Raw genomic sequence first — 20,658 nt, 5'->3', positions numbered from 1 at the left:
TAGTTTCAGGGATTCGTGAAACTTCAGGCATTATAGAATTGGGTCAGGATTCGGAAACTGAAATGAGAAAATCCATTAAAAACGCTATCCTATAAACGGGCTCTACCTTTTCACAGGGTCCTGTGACTCCACATCTGCATCCAAATTTCAGGAGCTAATGATAATGATAATTAAGTGTGTCACTCATCTCCAGTGTCTACACCTTCTTCAGGAGAAGGCTGACACCTACTTCCACTCCCCGCTTCAAACACTAATCAAGAGGAACTTCGGCCAAATTCACTGCACAAATAAAATCATTTTTTAAAGTAAGATAACATGAAATGTCTTTACTTCAAGATGAACTTACCTCCAGTTGAACCCTCTGCTCTAAATTCTTGTACGATCTCTGTAATAACTCCCGGGTTCCCAGGACCCCATACCACATCAAGTTTTTAGTCCGGCTCCTGAAAATAATTGTCGGCAGGCAATTTCAGTAACTATTACATATATACTCTTTAAAGGCAGAGAGAGCAAAAGAGTAATAAATAAAATTAAAGTAAAATTGCCTTCATGTAATAATATTATTACTATTACCAAATTACCTGCATTTTTCAGGGTGTTCTTCTCTCTTATTATTAAATTCTAATGAAATTTTTGCATCTAATCCAATCCCAAAGTAATTGTTCATGACACATTTTTCTGAATATCCATCTCTACGATAACAAGGAAAAGTACATAAAAGTCAATCTCAGGCTCGTAAAATTACACTTTATCTACAAAATAGCACTTAAAACCACTTAAGCTTCCATTCCCGATAGAGTAAAGCTTAGAAGAAATCGCTTCCTGTTAACACTCCGTGGGCGCGACCCCAGTGCACGTGTGTAAATTTTGGTAACATATAAAGGGACGGTGGGCCAGGCGAAGTGGAGACAGAGCCATGGCAATGCTTTTCCACTAACTGTAACAAAATCTTAGTTCTCTCCCACGTGAGCTCCTTGCCACACACACAAATGGGAGGACCTTACAGTCAGGTGCCAACACTCTTCTTTTTTTATCATTAGAAAGTCTTCTCTACTTCTACTCTTATCAATGGACAAATATTTATTGAGCAAAAAACTACTAGATCTAATCCGTTTTTGTAGGTGCTTTGGAAAGTACAAAGTTTGCAATATGGTACCTTCGTTGAGGACCGTCAGTAGAGAAATGAGATACGATAAAGGCAAAATTAAACATGGAAGTAAAAAGAAGTGTATATTGAACGGCCAAGTAGTTTTTTAGGAGTTTAAGATGGAACGAGATCAATGTCAACCAGAAACTTCCAGAAATAAGTAGCCAGAAGCTGGATTTGGAAAGATGACAGATTTGGCAAAATGGAGGAGGCGAAGGGAACAGCAAAAGTATGGATATGAAGATGTCGATGAACAAAACAGTCCAAGGAAAAGTGAGTGGGGTGGGGCCTCACGGCACCGTGGGGTCATCATCCCTGACAGCAGGCTGGAAGGGACCCGCCTCGGGACCAGGTCCTGAAAACCAGGGCAAAGGGGTCAATGTGCTCTGATGACCCTTTTTGTAAGTGGAACCACATTTATCGCAGTACACTTAAAGTGTCACCATTCGTATAAAATGGAAACAAGGAAAGCCAAAACAAAACATTTTCAAAAGTATTTTCTTACAGTGAATCGGGATCTGGGTCAATAAATGGCGTCGCACCAAAAGGATCGATATTTGCTAGCAACATTTTGTTGATAATAGAACTCCCAGCAATTGAGGCAGCTAGTCCTGCTCTTAGACCTGGCCAGAGATAAAATATATACAGGTTCACATGTTAATCAAACAAACAAGACAAAGAAAAAGCCAGTCCACTGTTTTCAGGCCTAACTTCACCTTGTTCCCAAACGTTGTTTTTAGTGCCTGCTCTCCTCATTAATCAAAACTAAGAACTGTGACATTGTCAAGTAGAAGGTTTTTGATGCTTGTTAGGCTCTGTATGTTGCCATTAAAAAACAAATAAAGCAGATGAAGACTAAACAGGAGTCTCTTCGTGACAGCGTCTCATTTAACATCTCAAGGAGTCTGTCTACATCTTCAACAAATAAATATTACTTCCTTGCTTTAACAGATAATTACATCTCTAAGACATTTACAATAAAGGCTAAATTACCCAAAATGTCATGGAGTTACCACTTCCATACTCTCAAAGCATAGATAATAATACTCAGTTAAAATTGTTAACAAAAGTGAAAACACAGTGTTGGTGTCAATGGTAAGTAGTCTAGTATTATATGTGGGTATTAATCGATTTGAAAAAGAATGTAGTATTGAACATTAAAATGAAACATTTCTCTTCCGAATAAGTACAACTTCAATGTTATTTCACCATTTTTTCCACGACTAGTTCCAGTATTCAAAAGCTAATGAATTCTATCTATCCCATCAATTAATAAGGCTAGAAGCACTCAAGTCTGAGAGAAGACAATGTAATAGGTGCTTAAGGAATCAAACAAACGAAAAAAGAAAAAATAGTGAAGGAAAACACATCGTGCAATTGAGAAACATTAGGAAATTTTTTAAAGTCCTTTCTTGAGCAAATATTCATTTCCCAACATATGCCCTTCTTAGATTATTCATTATTTTAGCTACTAAAGTTTGGCTGATTATCAAATAATCAAGATGAATTTTATTGCCATTGAACTTCATAGTTTGAATATGTTATGGCGTACTTTACTATGCCAACTGGCTTTGTGTCTAAATAAGTAAATAATGAACAAAATAATCGTAACGAGGAAAGAACAGTTCGGAGAGGTGAAGAGGCACACTCAGGCGGCTGCATACAGGAGTGCAGTGTCTTCTAGAATGTTTTAAGGTTAGCTATATGAATAGCCTTAGCTCAGAAATGTCATGCCCAGGTCGCAAGTTTGAACAAAGATATAACCTCTAAACATGAAGGCCCTTCCAGAATCAAGCATGTTCTGGGTTTATCACTTTTATTTTAATATTTTCTTTGTGTTATAATTCACATACCAAAAATTTATCCTTTTAAAGAGTATAATTCATTTGTTTGTAGTATACACACATAGTTGTGCAATGATCACTACCACTTAATTCTAGAACTTTTTTTATCACCCTCAAAAAAAAACTCCACACTTATTAGTGGTAATTTTCCATTGTCCCTGTTCCTAGATTCTGAAAACCACTAAACTACTGTCTCTATGGATTGTTGGACATATCATATAAATGAAATCACATAATATCTAGCTTCTGTGTCAAGCTTTTTTCACTTGACATAAAGTTTTCAAGGGTAATCGTGTTGTAGTATTTACCAGTGCCTCACTCTTTTTATGGCTAAATATTATTCTACTGTATGAAAATACCATATTTTGCTTCTCCATTCATCAACTGATGGATATTTGGGTTGTTTTCATTTTTAAGATTTATCAATAAAGTTGCTATAAAAACAGTGTATACAAATATTTGTTAGACACACATTTTCAGTTTTCATGGGTATACACCTAGCTGTGAAATTTCTGGGTTATATGTTAACTCTATGTTTAATTCTTTGAGGAACCACCAAACTATTTTTCAAAATGGCTGCACCATTTTACATTCTAACCAGCAATGTATAAAAGTTCCAATTTCTCCACATCCTTGCCAATATTTGTTATAATCTTTCTTTTTTTTTATCATGGCCAGCCTAGTTGGGAGAAGTGGTATCTTATTGTGGTCTTGATTTGCCTTTCCCTGATGACTAATGACCTTTTCATGTGCTTATTAGCCACTTGTATATCCTTTGGGGAAAACATCTACTCAGATCCTTTGGTCATTTTTACATTGGGATATTTGTTTTTTCTACTGTTGAATTTTAAAAGTTCTCTATATATTCTGGATACTAATATCTTATCATATATGTTATTTGCAAATATCTTACCCCATCCTGTGGAGTGTCATCTTGCTTTCTTGGTAGTGTCCTCTGAATCACAAATACCTTTAATTCTGACAAAGTCAAATTTATATTTTCTTGTGTTGCTTGTGCTTTTGGTGTCATATCCAAGGTTATGGACATTTATATCTATATTGTCTTTTTATGGTTTTATAGTTTTAGCTCTTACATTTAAGTCTTTTAACCATGACGAGTTAATTTTTATATATGGTGTGAGGGAAGCTTCCAACTTAATTCTTTGCATATGGATATCTAGTTGTCCCAGTACCACTGGTTGAAAAGACTATTCTTTCCCCATTGACTAATTGTCTTAGCATATTTGTTGGATAGCAACTGACCATAAATGTAGGAGTTTATTTCTGGGTTTTCGGTTCTATTCAGTTGATCTATATGACTATTCTTATGCCAGTACAATGTGGTCTTGATTACTGTAGCTTTGTAGTTATGTTTTGAAATCAGGAAGTGTGTCCTTCAACTTGCTTCTTCCTTTTCAAGATTGTCTTAACTCTTCTGGGTCCTTTGTATTTCCATGTGAATTTTAAGATCAGCTTGGCAGTTTCTGCAAAACAGGCAGTTGGGATTTTGATACGGATTGTGTGAAATCTCTGTTCAATGTGAGATGAGCTGCCATCCTAATAATATTAAGTCTTCCAATCCATGAACACGGATGTCTTTTCGTTTAGGTTTTCTTTAACTGCTCTCGGCAATGTTTTGTAATTTTAAGTGTTCGCTTCTTTCACCTTCTTAAATTTATTCCTAATTTTTAAATGCCATTTTAAATGGAATGACTTAATTTCATGTTCAGATGGTTCATTACGAGGTAAAGAAGTACAAATTACTTTTTGTATATTCATCTTTCATCCCATAACCTTGTTGTACTCATTTATTATCTTTAATAGTGTGTGTGTGTGTGTGCGCGCGCGCGCGCGCGTGCATGTCTGTGTGTGTGTGGGGGGGGTATTCCTTAGGATTTTCCATATGCAATGTCAATCTGTAAAGAGATACAGTTTTACTTCCTCCTTTCCAATTGAAATGCTTTTATTTTTCCTAATTTCCCAAGCTAGAACCTCCAGTATTACGTTGAATAGAAATGGCAAGAATGGACATCTTTGTCTTGTTCCTGATGTTAGAGGGAAAGCTTTCAGCCTTTACCATTAAGTATGATGAGTTTTTCATAGATGCCCTTTGTTAGGTGGTTGTGTGTTTTACCAGCAGAGGGTGTTGAATTTTTAAATCCTTTTTCTGTATCCTCTGAGATGATTTTGTGATTTTACCCTTTATTCTATTCATATGGTATGTCACATTGATTGATTTTCATATGTTGAATCAACCTTGTATCACTGGTCATGGTGTATAATTCTTATACCTTGTTGGACTCGATTAGCTAGTATTTTGTTGAGGATCTTTTTACTGCTATTCATAAAAGATATTGGTCTAAACTTTTTTGTGTGTGATATCTTTGACTGGTTTTGGTATCATGGTAATACTGGCCTCATAGAATGAGTTGGAAAGTGCCTTTTCCTCTTCTAGTTTTTGAAAAAATTTGTGAAAAATTGGTGTTAATTATTCTTTAAAATTCACCAGTGATGATTTGGAGCCGAGGCTTTTCTTTGTAAGAAGTTTTTGATTACTAATTCAAACTCTACACTTGTTTTAGGTCTAGTCAGATTTTCTATTTCCTCTTGACTCAGTTTGGTAGTTTGTGTGTTTCTAGGAGTTTGTCCATTTCATCTAGGTTATCCAACTTATCGACATGCAATATTTCATAGTTTTCCCTTACTATCCTTTCTATTTCTGTAAGGTCCATAGTGATGTCTCCCCTTTCATTCCTGATTTCAGTAATTTTAATTTTCTTATTTTCTTGCTAAAGATTTGTCAATTTTGTTAATCTGTTCACAGACCAACTTTTGGTTTCATTGTTTTTCTTTACTGTTTTCTACTCTCAATTTCATTTATTTCCAATTTCTTTTATTTCCACTTCCTACTGCTGCTTTGGATTTAGTTTGCTCTTCCTCTTCCCATTTACTAAAGTGCGCAGTTAGGTTTTTGAGATCTTCCTACTTTTTTAATATACGTACTTACAGCTCTATATTTCACTCCAAGCACTGCTTTAGTTGCATCATATAAGATTTGGTATATGATGTATTTTTGTTTTTATTCATATCAAAGTATTTTTAACTTCTCTTGTAATTTTTTTCTTTGACTCATGTATATGTGCATTTCTCAAATTTCCATTTGTTATTGGTTTCTAATTTCATTCTATTGTGGTCAGAGAACATATTTTGTATGAGTTCAATTCTTTTAGAATTTACTGAGAATTGTTTTATGGCCTAATACATGGTATATCCTGGAGAATGTTCCATGTACACTTAAGAAGAATGTGTATTCTGCCGTTGTTGGGTGGAGTGTTCCATAAACATCTGTTAGGATTTTATGTGATTTTCAAGTCTCCTGTTTCCCTTTTGATCTCTGTCTAGTTGATCTATCCACTACTTAAAGTGGGGTACTAAAGTCTTGAACTATTATCATTGAATTGTGATTCACCTTTAAAAATAACTTGCAGGAGACACTGATTTTCAGGGTGTAAGTTGGTTCCAACCCACTCTGGAATAAATCTGGAGAGTTTTCACTAACTCAAACAGCTAGTGAAAGTACGTAAGGAGGCCTCTGAGACGTCTATATTTTCCTCCCTCCTCTGCTACATAAGTTCTTTTGGTTTCCACTAATACTAACCTAATACCAAGGTAAATTCATCTTATCAGGCCTGAAATAGAGTCCTTAGATGTTTCAAAACGAAGCAATATTATTAATCTAAAAAAAAAAAAAACCTGCAGAGACACTTGTGGCTTCAAACTAAAAAGAAAGCTGTGAAGATACTTAAAAAAAGGTAGTAGAATATAGGATTGGATTTACCTTAGGTATTTAATAAATTCAGATTCCTGGGTTCCGCTCTAGAACTACTCAACCAAAATTTCTTGGGGCAGAGCCCATAAACATGCATTTTAATACTTCTTAGGCAATTCTTACATGCCAAAAGTCTAAGGATCTGGATTCTGGGTGATAATAGTGCCAAGAGCATTCTCTTAAAGAAACATCTATCTTTAAGAACACATTTTTGTAGTTCATAGAAATGAATACTTATACATTTTCACAGAAATACTTAAAACAAGACAAGACAAAACAACAAAAAACCATGTTTCAGAATCTGTACTACCTGGGCAGATTATTCTGGTATTGAGCACAGGAAGGCTTTCTTTGCAGGCTGCCACAGTTGGACCAGGGCCACAGTCCATTTGGGAACGACCTGCCCGACCATCTGGAGACCGAGGTGCAGTTTTAACTGTTGGCAAAAGGTCCAGATTAAAAAGAGGAAATGATAAGCTTATAAAAATGAGCAAGCCCCTATCAATTCAAGACATAATTTAACATATGCTTAGCAGTGGAATTGAAAATATTACACTGTACTTACTTATTCTTTTATCATTTTGTTTTCATTTTCTTGAGATTTATTATATGAAAGGACTCTGTCACAAGAAAGTATCTTGATCTCTCATCTCACGTACATGGAGATCAAGAGAAAAGAGGTGCCTATCATAATTAAAGGTCCATAATACTTATAATTTTAATGTGATCATCCCATATTTAAAGATAAAAAGAAATTCTGAAACCTGGTAATTTTTGAGAATGAAACATATGTGATATAATATATATTGTCAATTAAATCTTTTTCTCATAAATGTTAGGCGAATGATCAAATTTGATTACTGTGATTCCCAGAGCTAATATATGAAATATAAGTTAACATTTTCTTCTTTAAAATGAAAAACAGTATTTTTTTCAAATGAAAGCAATATACTTTTCCTGTCCTTCTTAATCATTTATTCAAAACTATTTGCCCCAAACAGTTCTATCATATTTTTGTAAAAGCCCAATAATACATTTAAAAAATTGTTCCAAAAGAGAATTACTTTCAAAGTTAACAACAAAAAGAGATATTTAATTTTACCTAATCTGGGGCATTTTAATGAAGAGAAAATAGTATCTTTAACTAATTTAGAAGCTATTGGCAGATGTTTAAAAAAAAAACAGTAATCCTCAAATTCAATTTAAAAGTACTCTAAAACTTAATTACCTTTACTCTCTCTAAGACTAATTACAAACTAACTATATTAATCTTACACTCTCTTCTCTCTGTTCAAAAGCAGTCTAGTTGCATTTTTAAAAAAAGAGTAGCAGAACAGACACTCTTTTTTTTTTTTTTTTTTTTTTGACAGATGGGAGCCCTGGAGCTAACTTCTAATAAAAATAATCTTTTGATATTCATTTCTGATAAAAAGCAGAGAGAGTCCTAATCACCAAGATTGATGTTCCATTTCAGGTAAATAAATTAATGTTTCATGGTTTTCCTTAAACATCTCATTACTCATCTTAATATACTGTATTTTGCACATCTCAGGCATATGAATTATTACATAAAATGATAATACGATGAGTGTGCTTCAAAAATGATTACTTAATACAGAAACATTTCCATTGCTACTGATTCCCACTAAATTGGATTACTAGCCAAAAAATAAGACCAAATACTACACCATTGAAGACCTGCATAATCTTATTGCTATTAAAACTTCAATAGCAATAACTATAGCTCTTTATCTGCATTTTTTAGTTTCATTTGCAGACTACAATGGAAATGTGAAGTTCACAAAAGTACAGTCAGGTAGCACGGCAGCTGGTTGAAAACCATTAGCAATCAGTGCTGATAAACGTATCCTCCAAAGATAGCCACTATCTTAGGGAAAATTATCAAGCAGCATATTGCAATGACGCCATTGTCAGCCCTGCTTGAGTCAACAGTTTTTAAATGGATGAAACATACAAGGCCTGCTTATCAAATTACAGATGAAGTAAACTTGAAATGATAGAGTCAAGCTTCAAAAGATTTTGACAAGGTGAAATGATAACTCCAAATCAAAAAGATAAAATTTCAGAAGGATGAGTGTAAAGTACTATAATTTATAGGTTAAAAATAAATCGCTTGCACAAAAACAGGAGGAGGAGACCAGGTTCATATAATACTATTATATAATACTTCAACTCAGAAAAGAGAGCTCAGGTAGTCTTTGTAACATCAAAAATATCCACAATGAGTAGTGTATGGTTGTAAGGACATTATTACAGTACAGAAATGTCTGGAAAATTTTGTTCAAAATGGGCATCATATTTTAAGATAAGCATCGATCACATGGGTATAACCAGAAAAACAGAATGTTTTTTTCTTAAATTAACCAAAAAGCACTACACAAGTGCCATGTCATTACTGTTAACATTATCACACATAAAAGTTTATTAATTATCATTAAAATCATGGGTAGAAATTTAAGGAAGAAAATATAAAGCTCAATATAAAGAAAAACTTTCTAACAATTAGAGCTGACTATAAAAGTAGTATGTGTTGAAAGTGAGTGGTCCAAAGGCTCAATGGCCCTCTACCAGAGGAGTTATAAGGTGTGCTTGCATTGGATTATAGGGGCAAATAAGGTCTAAAGAGCCTAAGGTTATAACATTGGGTTGCGTGCCAGAATAGGTACATATGAAGTCTGAAAGGGCGCAAGGTGTAGATTATGCACTCTTTGGTTGTACGCCAGACATATGAGGTTTAATTTTGAAGTCTCTAAGAGTTTTAAATACAAAGAAGGAATATTCTTTCAAAATTAACGTAATCAGTGGCAGTGGCAGTAGTAGCAATAATAGTAATAATGATGACAGCAAACACTCTTATACGGCACTGTGTACCAGTCACTATTCTAGGCACTTTATGTATATTGACTCATTTAACCTTCACAACACGCAGGCGCGTTATAAATAGGTACCCTGTTATTGCCATTTTACAGACGAGGAAAGCACAAGTTAAGTAATATGCTCAAGTTTATATGTAATAAAAGTAAAAATTCATTCCCTGCAAACAGTTCTGATGTGTTGACTTTTCATTAGTACTATGTAATTATTTTCCTATTCTCATCTTCATTAAAATTTTAATTTCTGCTTTGTTTTATTCTAGTAAACTAATTTTTCCATTAGACAAAGTGATATATTAAAAGTAAAATCCATCTTCAATTCAAACCTAAAAGGAAGAGAAATTGTTAACATTCTTCAAGCAACTACATATTAACTTACGTGCAAAAATAATTTCAGTAGAGAAAGGGTTTTAACTAGATATCCTATCACTTTAAAGTTTAATTTAGCAGTAAGGATTATCGGCCATCTACGCCGATGGAACTCAAGGAACTGGTGAATTATTTAAATGCCAAATTTTATGCATGTGGGCCATGCAGTTTACATATAATTTTCAAAGGAATCTGTGGGCTAAAATAGGTTAAAATCTGTTGGTTTAGGTGTTTGTTCCCTCTTTCTTCAGGAAAATTAAGATATTTGGGCATATTGGGGTCCCATAATCCTTAGTTTATGATGATAATCTCTAGATTATATGGTAAAAAGGAAAGGGGACTGTTTGACAACAGTCTAAAATAACATCACCTTTATTATTTTAGTTTTCTAAAATATCTAAGCTGTAAATTCTAAAAAGCCTTGTTGAAAGTAAAAATACAAATAGTTTATTTCAACTGATAAGCCTTTTGAAAACTAAAAGAATTGCATTTGATTTCATTCCAAAATAATTTTATCGTAACTTTCTTACCAGTTGATGACTCTTTTGCATCATCATCTTTAGATTCTTCTTTAGATTCATCTGTTTCTGTACTATCATAATCAAGTGACTGATTAACTGATTCACACGGGTGAACTGTCTGGTCATCCATAACTTTAAGTAGTTAAGAAGATAAATATGTTTGAACAAGTAAAAATAAAATCCATAAATATTAATATATGCTTAGGAAAAAACTGAAACACAAACCAAAAGAAATTCCATACTCACAAATAAACACTAATTGGCAATAAACTTGGGTATAATGTCTGTAAGTATTAGAGATTGTAAAACTAAATAAATTGGTGAAAATTACATATTTATTAGGATAAAAAACGAAATACAAGTTACAACCTGTAAAGGGTTTTGGATATTTATTATTTATATTAAAATTAAGTTTTCAGTCTACTATGAAAATTCTAAGAGGAGTATATACATTATATTAATATAAAAATTATAGGCAAAACTTTTATAAACTTAAAAAAGCATGTAAACATTTAGGAAATAAATGTTAAGAAAATATTTTCAAAGTAGTGTACAGGTTTGGTTTTCGTTTAGAACTCAACAGATTCCAATTAAGTAAAAATGTTTTATGTTTTAGAAATATTACTTAAAGTAATTTTCAATTTTATTTCAATGTTTGCAGTGTACTTTATTTTCTGAGAGTTTATTTTATGTACCATTCATATTCTGATCCTTACTACTAAAACAATAAATAGGACTAAATACAAATTTCTATCTTCTTCCGTCTTGTCTCTAAAAAAGTTTTTACGTGTGTCCAGTCTGACTGACAGGAACCTTCACTGTGCTTGTAATACGAAATGCTGCTAACTAACTGTGTCAATCAACGCTAGGCTACTGCGGCTAACGTGTACCTTTGCCGGCTTCTTCAATGACCTGCCTCACTGCTTTCTTTAAACTGTTCGCCCGCAACATGATCTCCTTTGGTTTGAGGGCTTTCTGGGAGGACGGTTTTGTAGTGTCATCCAAGAGGTGTTCCCTGCTTTCACACAAGGATTCTTCACTCGAAGATTCCATGGCATCTTCCTCCACAGTGAGAGAGCGGACGCCCGAGACAACTGTAGTGGACGCGGAATCCGTGTGCACAGCCTGGAGCAGTTGTTCAAGCTTCTCATTTAGGACTGAACACTAAGAACACAAAATAAAACCAATGTGAGCGATCTCTATTTAGTGGAGATGAAAAATGATCATTTATAAATGAACAGTTTTTGATTTTAGAGTAAAAATGTGATATTGATGTCGACCATTCATCGGCTATTATAAATTATACTTTAGACAGCTTATGGACTAAATAATATATAATTTTTAAAAAAACAGCACAATTCAGCACAATTATTGGTTTATACCTCCAGAACCATTCAGACTCCATTTTACTGGTGAGAGTCTTTACGATCCTTGAACAGCTATTTTTCCTTTAAAAAACAAGCAAACAAAAAATACTTTCCTCTAAAGTGACACATCACACGAAAAATTTATACATTATACGAAATTTGCTATACTTCATACAAAACATCACAGAAACACTTTCTGAAGGTAATCAACTTATGGCACCATTTTGAGCATAGAAATTGCAGGTCAGGCTGAGTCTTGGTGAGCTCAACATTAAAGCTTTGGTTTGCAAAGGAGGGAACCGTGTCTAAGGAATGACTTGCTCAAAGAAAGAGCAAAAAGAAAAATGCACAAGGATAAAAAAGAGAAAGAAGGGAGATGCAGGGAAAAAAAAAACCAGTAAGTACTCGCCCCTGTTTCTTTCTGCTTTTCTTAAATTACTAAGGGCAAAGAAACATTTAGGACTGAAGCTGTTGATGCTGCTGCCTAACGTAACTTTTATCTCCCAATAATTTCCAGTTCTTTGCTCCTCACTTGTCTCTGATGACCTGCCAAGACAAAGTTACAGCGGGGAGAGTCACGAGAAATAAGTGTGACTAGAGAGTGTTTTCTGAAGCTCTCCACAGAGTGGAAAAACATGAGAAAGAGACTGAAGGTTCCAAACGAATATTTATTTCGGTCTTTCTTTCCTTCCACTCAATTACACCACCGTTGATGGCACGAACCTGGGGCGACCCCTCTCCTCTGCGTGCCCAAGAGAGCCCAGCCTTGCTACGAACGCCCTGTCAAGAACTCAAGAAGGCAAAGACAGCAGTAGCTTTGGCGGTCAGTAAACTCCTCTTATTGTATGTCGCCTTGGAAAGCTCACAGAGGGGGTAGACCCGTGAAGATAAAAGCAATGTAAGAAACAGAACCCTGGCAGGGACTGAGGACCGTAAAGTGCAGGCACCCTGAGGAGCTGTGCTGGGAGGGACCCCGACTGGCCCCAGTTCTGCCTGGAAATGGAAAGCCTTTCCTCTTCCCACCGGGACACCGGCCAACTCGGTGCTGTCGCCGGGCGCCCCGACTGTTGTGCGGTTCTCCTTTGAGCTGTCAACCAGTGCGTCATAAAATTCGATTTGTCAGCAGGTCTCCAGAGATGCAGTTTTCCTACATCCTAAAAGGTTGCCATAAAACAGAATGTTTTTAAACCCTCATATCTGAATCAAAAGTAACTTTTCTCTTGATTTATGATATTTTGGCAGGAAAATCACTGAATCAATTGAGCTGTAAAACAAGTTCAATGTTAACACTGTAAGTGAAAACCTCGGATGCCCCGACTGTGTGTCCTTACTTTATTGGCCACGGCATCGGCGACAACAGCGTTTTCCAACGTTTTTTCATAAGCCTTCTCTACTTTGGCAACGAAATCCTTCACAGTTTCACAGAGTATCCTTTGAAGAAAAGAAATTGTACAATTTGGTAAACTCAGTAGCCTGAATTGCTTTGATTTATCCAGATATTAAAAATAAGCACAACTAAGCAAACTGTCAAAATACTGGGAGCATCTGTGTTATAAACGCACACTTCTATCTGCTATGTGACATGTCCTAGATAACTCCAAGGCGTTCCAATTGATAAAAGGTAAAAGGACACATGAAGAAACGTTGCTCAACATAAATAAAAGTGATTTTAAGGTAATAACAAGTCCTTGTCAAATATTTAAATTATATCTTGATAAGAATATTTTTAGATCCCATTTTAAAAAGTGTTATCGCCTACACATTATGTATTTTTCATAATAACGGAACTTGCAGGATTGAACAACAAAGGATAACCTTGTCACTTATGCTGTCACTGCCATACATCCGATGGCTATCTTGATAATACATTGTCCCTGAAAAGAGATTGTGTGTTATGCTAAAGATCGATCTGCCACGCACTTGAATTGAGTTTTATTTTCTGTATATTCATTCATTTTTTTTTCCTTACAATAACATGCAAGGTTAATTTAATTTAGGTCTTGTTAGTGTCAGCAATATATGGTTTCTTGTTTGTTTCTTTTAATTACACGTAGTTTCTTTGTAATAGAACTAAATAGACTAAAACGAAAAATGATCTGAAACGCTAATAAATCTGTCTTTCAAAAGTCTCTGGAGCTGGTGTCGGATTAAAAATGACACCCAACAGAAAGGTAATATATGATCGGCAAAGGCTAATAGTGATGCTGAAAACAGAATCAGAGTACTTAAAAATATTTCTCTTTATCATTGGTATAGATTGAAAAAGTTGAAGGAAAAAAACAGGTTCTAGCAGTTATTTTTTCTGTTATACTCACTTCTCTGGTATGTGAGTGACATAACGGTTAAGTTTCCAGATGCTTAAGTATCATGAAACTGAGTCATTCGATAGATACAGGATCCTCTATCTCTGTCTCTGTCTCTGTCTCTCGACCATTTCTAGATTTCATTTGGACAAAATGTAGCATTTCCTAACCCTCAACCTTCTGGTTGGCTTTTTAAATTCAAATTTCTACAGAAAATCTAGCTTACTGTTTATTAGAGTTGCATTCATGTGCTTCACATAGCGTTTTGTCTTTTTGGTTCACATAGAATATTTTTATGAAACTTCTTGAAATATTAAGGTAGGCTATTATGAAATTTCTTCTGTGGGCCTGACTGAAAGTTTCTCTACGATGTCCCACTTCTAGGGAAAGGAGACAGTGACATATCCTCCTCTTCAAAATAGAAAGGTTTTTTTTGTTTTTTGTGTTTTTTTGGGCCATTATTACAACACCGTCTCGATATAGTTTTTCTTGAATTTGTGAGACTGTTCATGCTATAACATGATCACAGCTACTTTTGCTGTATTTTACTAACTCCTGGGGATCGAGCCTGCCGGTCCATCTGCCTAGGATTCTAAGGAGCAGCAGGCTGACCTTCCACAGCTGTGCTGAGGCAGACAAAGGCTGGAAGACAGAATCTGAGTCTGGGCTAGGAGAAGGCTCGCCACAAAAGGTGTGGGAAGAATCAGAAGAAATGGTCTATGTTATGGTCCATTAAGTTCATTCTCTAAAAGTCATAGGATTTTATATTCTGGAGAAATGAACTAACTTTTTATTACACCTAAATAGTGTATGCAGAATTTTAAAAATAGAAATAAAACGTTTAAAATAGTATGATTTCAAAGTCACATCAACTGGGAACTTGCAAATTGGAGAAAAACAATTTTAACATGTATTTACTATAGTTAACACAAAAGAGTTTCTTCAACTGAGACACAGTTTCCTACTTTTATACATAAAGATTTCTAGAGAATGTGCGAAAACCAAATAAAAAACATGGAAGATAGATTTTCCCACAGAGCTAAAAAAAAATTTTAAATCCCTAATAATATCTTGAATTAACGTTAAGACAAAATTTTGATGAAATATTTCCAACATGTTATCCGTTTAATTTCATACTCCTTTGAAGCTGAACAGTCAACAGCATGCACCAAATCTATATTGAAGCTGACACGCTCCACATTTACCATGCTTGATACTTCTGCCATCATCTCAGTTGTATTATACATACGATCTACACTTCTTATCACTAGTAGCAGCACCTTCATTTATCAGTTTTCCACTTATTTTCTTTTTAAATGGGACAAATGACAATGAAACACGCAAACGATACCCTAAGATAAATATGGCGATGGTGACGAAACATAACCATCTACTGGCAGGCACAGGCCATCCGACGAGAACCTGAAAAATTCATTTTTCGACCGATATGAAAAGTTTCAATCAGAAATTAAAGGTGATTTAGGAGTATCAACACCTAATAGAAAAAGTAAAACCTAGCTATCCATGTGCTCCGAGGAAAGATCCTAAGAACTACATGCTTTGCCTCATTTTCTCAAGGAGGGAGTTGCCAAAATTACTTCTACGGCAGATTACAAATCTCAGATTCTCTGGTTCTATGACAGTGTTTCCAATCTTATTATTTTTTCCTGCAGCTGATCCCATGTTTTGAAAAGTTTTGTCTACAGAACAAGCTGCATTTATTTAATAACTTTGCTTTTCATTTTTATTCATGACACCTATGGCTGCTAATTAGTGCTTCTGATTCTCAGAAGAGAATTCGCATTATCATACTGAACCTCCAAAATTCCAGAGTCAAAGAAATGGTGATATTATGTTGGTTAACCTATATTAACTACTTTAGTTAACCTACATATAGCTATGCTAACAGGTATAGCTTTTTCCATGAGCATTTTCGACATTTTAAAAATAGTTAAAAACAGCTTACTGGGAATTACTATCTTCTGAAATAAGTATATACATGCATAAGAAGGTTAAAACATTCTGCCTTAATATTGTATTAATCAAATGGTATTAACAGAATAAGGAAGTTCTTTATTTTATCTAGGTGGTGGTCATGAGGATGTATATGTAAATGTGCGTATATTATCTGTTCTACTAAGTTGTGCACTTATGATATGGACACTTTACCACATATATGTCACACCTCAAAATTTTTTTAAAGTAGAATAAAACAATTTCTGGAATTTGCTTAGAGATGTAGCAAAAGAAAATGGGGACTAAATGGCAAAATGTTGGTAAATACTGAAGCTAAGCGATAAGTACAGTGGGAAATCATTACTTTCTACTTTTATATATGTTTGAAAATGTCCGTAACTAAAATTAAAATAAAAATACATTGTATTACTGGTACAAAGTTATTACATATTGTCCTCTCTTTTCTGTTGTGAATCCCTTTATGTCCAATCCCTTAGAATTTTAATCTGGGGTCATAAAGACGGGGCAGCTGGGCAGGCCCAGGGGTACCGATGAGTGACAACAGGGGACCAGGGTTGGCACAGAATCTGCTTAAAGGCAAAAGACTTAGTCGGGGAGAAATCTGAAGCTAAGGCTGAGAGCAGAGCCTGGACAAGGAGCCAGGCCAAGGTCAAAGAAACATTTGAAACGTAATTGGGGAAAACATGAAGTGATGATTTAATGATTTAATCCAGCACTCTAGTTTATAAGCTCTATTTATTCTATTACTCAACTCAGTTCTTCTACCAGTCCATGAGGGAGGAAGGAGAGGCATTCCTTCCATTCTTAAACCCGATAAAACAGACATAGGTCACGAAGCTGGCGAATGGGGAGTCTCGACTGGGACCCCAGATTTACGCCTACTTAGTGCAACACTGCGACTTACTCCAGGGGTTTCTGAGCTGTTTTGCAGAACTACTTCAAAGATTCCACAAATGCTTGATTCAAATACCATTTAGAAGTATATGATTCAATTTTTCAAATGTTCAAATAACTGTTTGAGATAGTAAAGACAAATATGTTAACTTTTACTTCAGAATTCACGAGTTTTTGTGCAAATCTTGGACTAAAGCATCTTCTACTATTTTTATTTAATATTGGAATTCTGCCTAAGATTTTATTTGAAAAAAGATTCCCACTGCTAACAATGTTATACTTCACAGGTGTTAAGATTAAGGAAGGTAGGGAGAGAAGGGGGTGGCTGTTGTAACGGTCCTGTTTGCGTCTGTCCAAATTTCATAATGTTAATTCCATTTAATTAAAAATACGTAAGTAAATCATAAAAGTTCTCATTGCAAGGAAAAATAAAACGCAAGTATGTGAGGTGATGGATGTTAAATAAACTTATCATGGTAATAATTTCACGATGTATACATATATCGAATTATTATATTGCACACTTAAAACTAATACAGTGTTCTATGTCAATTATAGCTCAATTGAAAAAATAAAGCTTTAAAAAAGTATAAATTTGTAGGAGGCATTAATCAAAATATATCAAACACATGAAGGTCAATCAATATTAAGGTTTTGTTAAAATCCTAAGTATGAAAAGTGACCAGGTAAAATATTTACTTAACTGTATTAAAGAATAATTCTTTTATAATTTGATATAAAATGGAAAGGTTCCATTTCGACTTTCCATCTTTCCTAGTAATGTCCTCTAAAAAGTCCTCTAAAGAAGCATTTGCTTTACAGAGAAAAGGTGATAAATACAAATGTCTTCCTTGTAGAAGAAACTTAGGAAATAATGAACTGAGGTTTATGAATTTGGCCCAAGATGATGAGAAAGACAATGGGGAGCGCTCAGGCCTGGGACAAACTGGAGACTTGTACTTTTCGCCAGAAAGCTATAAAGTTCATTAAGTAACACCGAACCAAACAACAACAAAAGCCACCGGCAGCACTGTCCATCAAACAAAGAGCGTCTGTGGCCCGCCCACCTGTCTGGGCAACATGTGCTTCCCTTGCCTAAGGTCACTCAACCCTTTTCCTGTTGCTCAGCCCTGTTTCCTATTCCTGGGGGTTACAGCACCGAAAGCAGCTGTCTCCACATCTGCACTTCTGTCACAGGTAAGTTTGCGTATACCGATTTATCTTGTTTTTCTTTGGTTTATTTGCATATTAAATACCTAATATGCTAAAGTTTGTGAATTTTTTCCTCTACCACTTCCCCATTCTCTTTTTTTCCTTCTCCCCTTTCTTTTCTGTCTCTTTCTCCACGATACTAATGTTTCTTTGTTAAGCCAGAATCCTAAAGCATTCTTTAATTTTGCTCATCAGCTGAAAATTTCAGTTGGTTTCATCCCCTCCTGTATGTAGCTGACTTTCCAGTTCTTGTGACATCGGTAGGGGATGCCTTAAAACTAAATTCTAAATTCCAGCGAGGCAACATTTGGGATACTGAAATCAAGTAGCTTTGGCTCCATGTACAGAATCAACTAAAATTGAGTAAAAATTAATCAACTTATTTGAATTCATAACTCCGAATTAAAATATAATTATGCAATTTAAACATGCTGAGAGATGTCATTTTGAAAAAAATCTCATCATTATTTTCTTTTCCCAATGTGAAGAGTTCCTGAATATGGTGTTCACTGAAATAATGAATTACAATGAAATGTGTTTTTCATCTTATAATTAATCATAAATACTCCTTTAAATAGGAACTTAGATTAATTAAACTCTAGACACTTATTGCACCTTTTTGACAAAAATCTTTCAAATATACCCTCTAAATATACTCCACTGCACATATGATGCTAAAGTAATTTTTTTAAAAAAATTGATGCAAATTGAGTATATCTAACTCTATAAGCTACTTGCTAATATTTTGGGGGAAAATTCACAAAGAAATGATATAAATAATAGGAACCAGCTTTCCTTTCATTTTCACCATATAATTATGTCATGACTTCAGCTCTATAACTCACTTGGCAGATGCTATGACCACTGCATGTTCATCAGAATTGAGGATTTTTGAAAGATGAGTTGCAACTGAGTCTTCATAAATTGTCATCTGAAAAAAGAATAAATAAAAAACATATTGTGTTATTGTTGCTAGAAATAATATAACTCAGTTATTACTGCTTCAAAATGACACATGTGACACAGGGCGATGGCTACAATGAAAATACACAAAAGAGTCATTACGCAAAATAGTGAAATATTTCCTTTCTGTGAAACGTTTTAGTTTCTGGAATTCTTAACTTAGAAATTCATTAAAAACCAATAAAATTTTTTTAAAATGTCAAGTGAATACGAAAAAGCCAGACAACCTAACAAAACATGCTGCCAAAGACTAGAAATTTAAAGAGGAAGGTATCCAAATGGTCCATAAACAGGTGAAAATGTATTCAACCTTATTGGCCATCAGGTAAATACAAAGTAAAACTCACAACAACCAGGAAATGCTAAGTATTTGTAAGAGCAACAGAACTCTCGCCCAGTGCTGTTGGGAGAGCAAGTTGACACCCACGCTCAGTAAAACTGTGGGTGGTGTCTCCTCAAGTTAACACGTGCCTAATACAGTGGGACCCAGCAATTCAACTTCCACATTTACACCCTAAAGAAATGCAGAATTGGGTTCGCCTATAGACGTGCACGAGAATGTTCCCAGCAGCATTCAAATTGCAACAAATTATACAGGTAGCAAATTGTAACAGGTGACAAATTGGAGTGTATTCCTGCCATGGAATACTATAGGGCAATGTGAATGCATGGTTTACAACTCTGCCACACCATAGATGAGTCTCACAGACATAATACTGAGTGAACGAATTCGGAAACAAATGAGTACATGTATGAGTACATACAAAATGATCCTATTCGATAAAGTACACAAACAAACAAAACTCATCTATGCCGTTAGAAGTCAGGACAGTGGTTATTTGGGTGGGAGATGGGGGGGTCGGTGGTGGAGGGAAGGGGGCATGAGCAGGCTCGGGGTCACTGGTAACGCTGCCCTGTGATCTGGGCGTCGATTATACCGGTTCATCCAGTTTGTGGAAGCTTCCCAAGCTGCATAGTTATGATATGTACACTTCTCTGCACATATAATTCAATAAAACATTCTTAAAAATGCTGAATGCACTGTCATACCATCATGTAAATAAACACTTCTCTCAAATAGGAAGTAATCAAATGCTCGAGGAGTCTTGTATCTGTCCCTTTTCTGACTCACACTTTAACATTCTGTTGAAAGAACACGTCTTCTTAATATGTGAAAATGTGCACAATATTTACACAGCCTCGTATTCAGAGCCTTCTATCAAATGTTTGCCTCAAATATATTCCGTGTCACGCAGCTCAAAAATTTCCAGTTTAAACCATCTGCTCCATCCAAGCTGGCCTCCTTTGCTCTTCTGAGTCTCTTCCCGAAGGGACCTC

At 35.0% G+C, this 20,658-nt stretch overlaps 1 protein-coding gene across 1 annotated transcript in view; it reads right to left on the bottom strand.

Moving 5' to 3' along the window:
* Nucleotides 1–20,658, bottom strand: part of DGKH (diacylglycerol kinase eta) — a 163,123-nt gene that overhangs the window by 34,248 nt on the left and 108,217 nt on the right. Inside the window, 8 exon segments of the mRNA XM_039877212.1 lie at nt 347–443; nt 582–692; nt 1,653–1,770; nt 7,131–7,256; nt 10,614–10,736; nt 11,495–11,768; nt 13,303–13,402; nt 19,203–19,288. Of these exon segments, the coding sequence (XP_039733146.1) occupies nt 347–443; nt 582–692; nt 1,653–1,770; nt 7,131–7,256; nt 10,614–10,736; nt 11,495–11,768; nt 13,303–13,402; nt 19,203–19,288 (1,035 nt within the window).

This window comes from Pteropus medius, unplaced genomic scaffold (genome assembly GCF_902729225.1).
Source record: "Pteropus medius unplaced genomic scaffold, Ma_sr-lr_union100, whole genome shotgun sequence".
Taxonomy (NCBI): Eukaryota; Metazoa; Chordata; class Mammalia; order Chiroptera; family Pteropodidae; genus Pteropus; species Pteropus medius.
The sequence above is the reverse complement of the archived record's forward strand: the minus strand, read 5'-3'. Positions and strand labels throughout refer to the sequence as shown.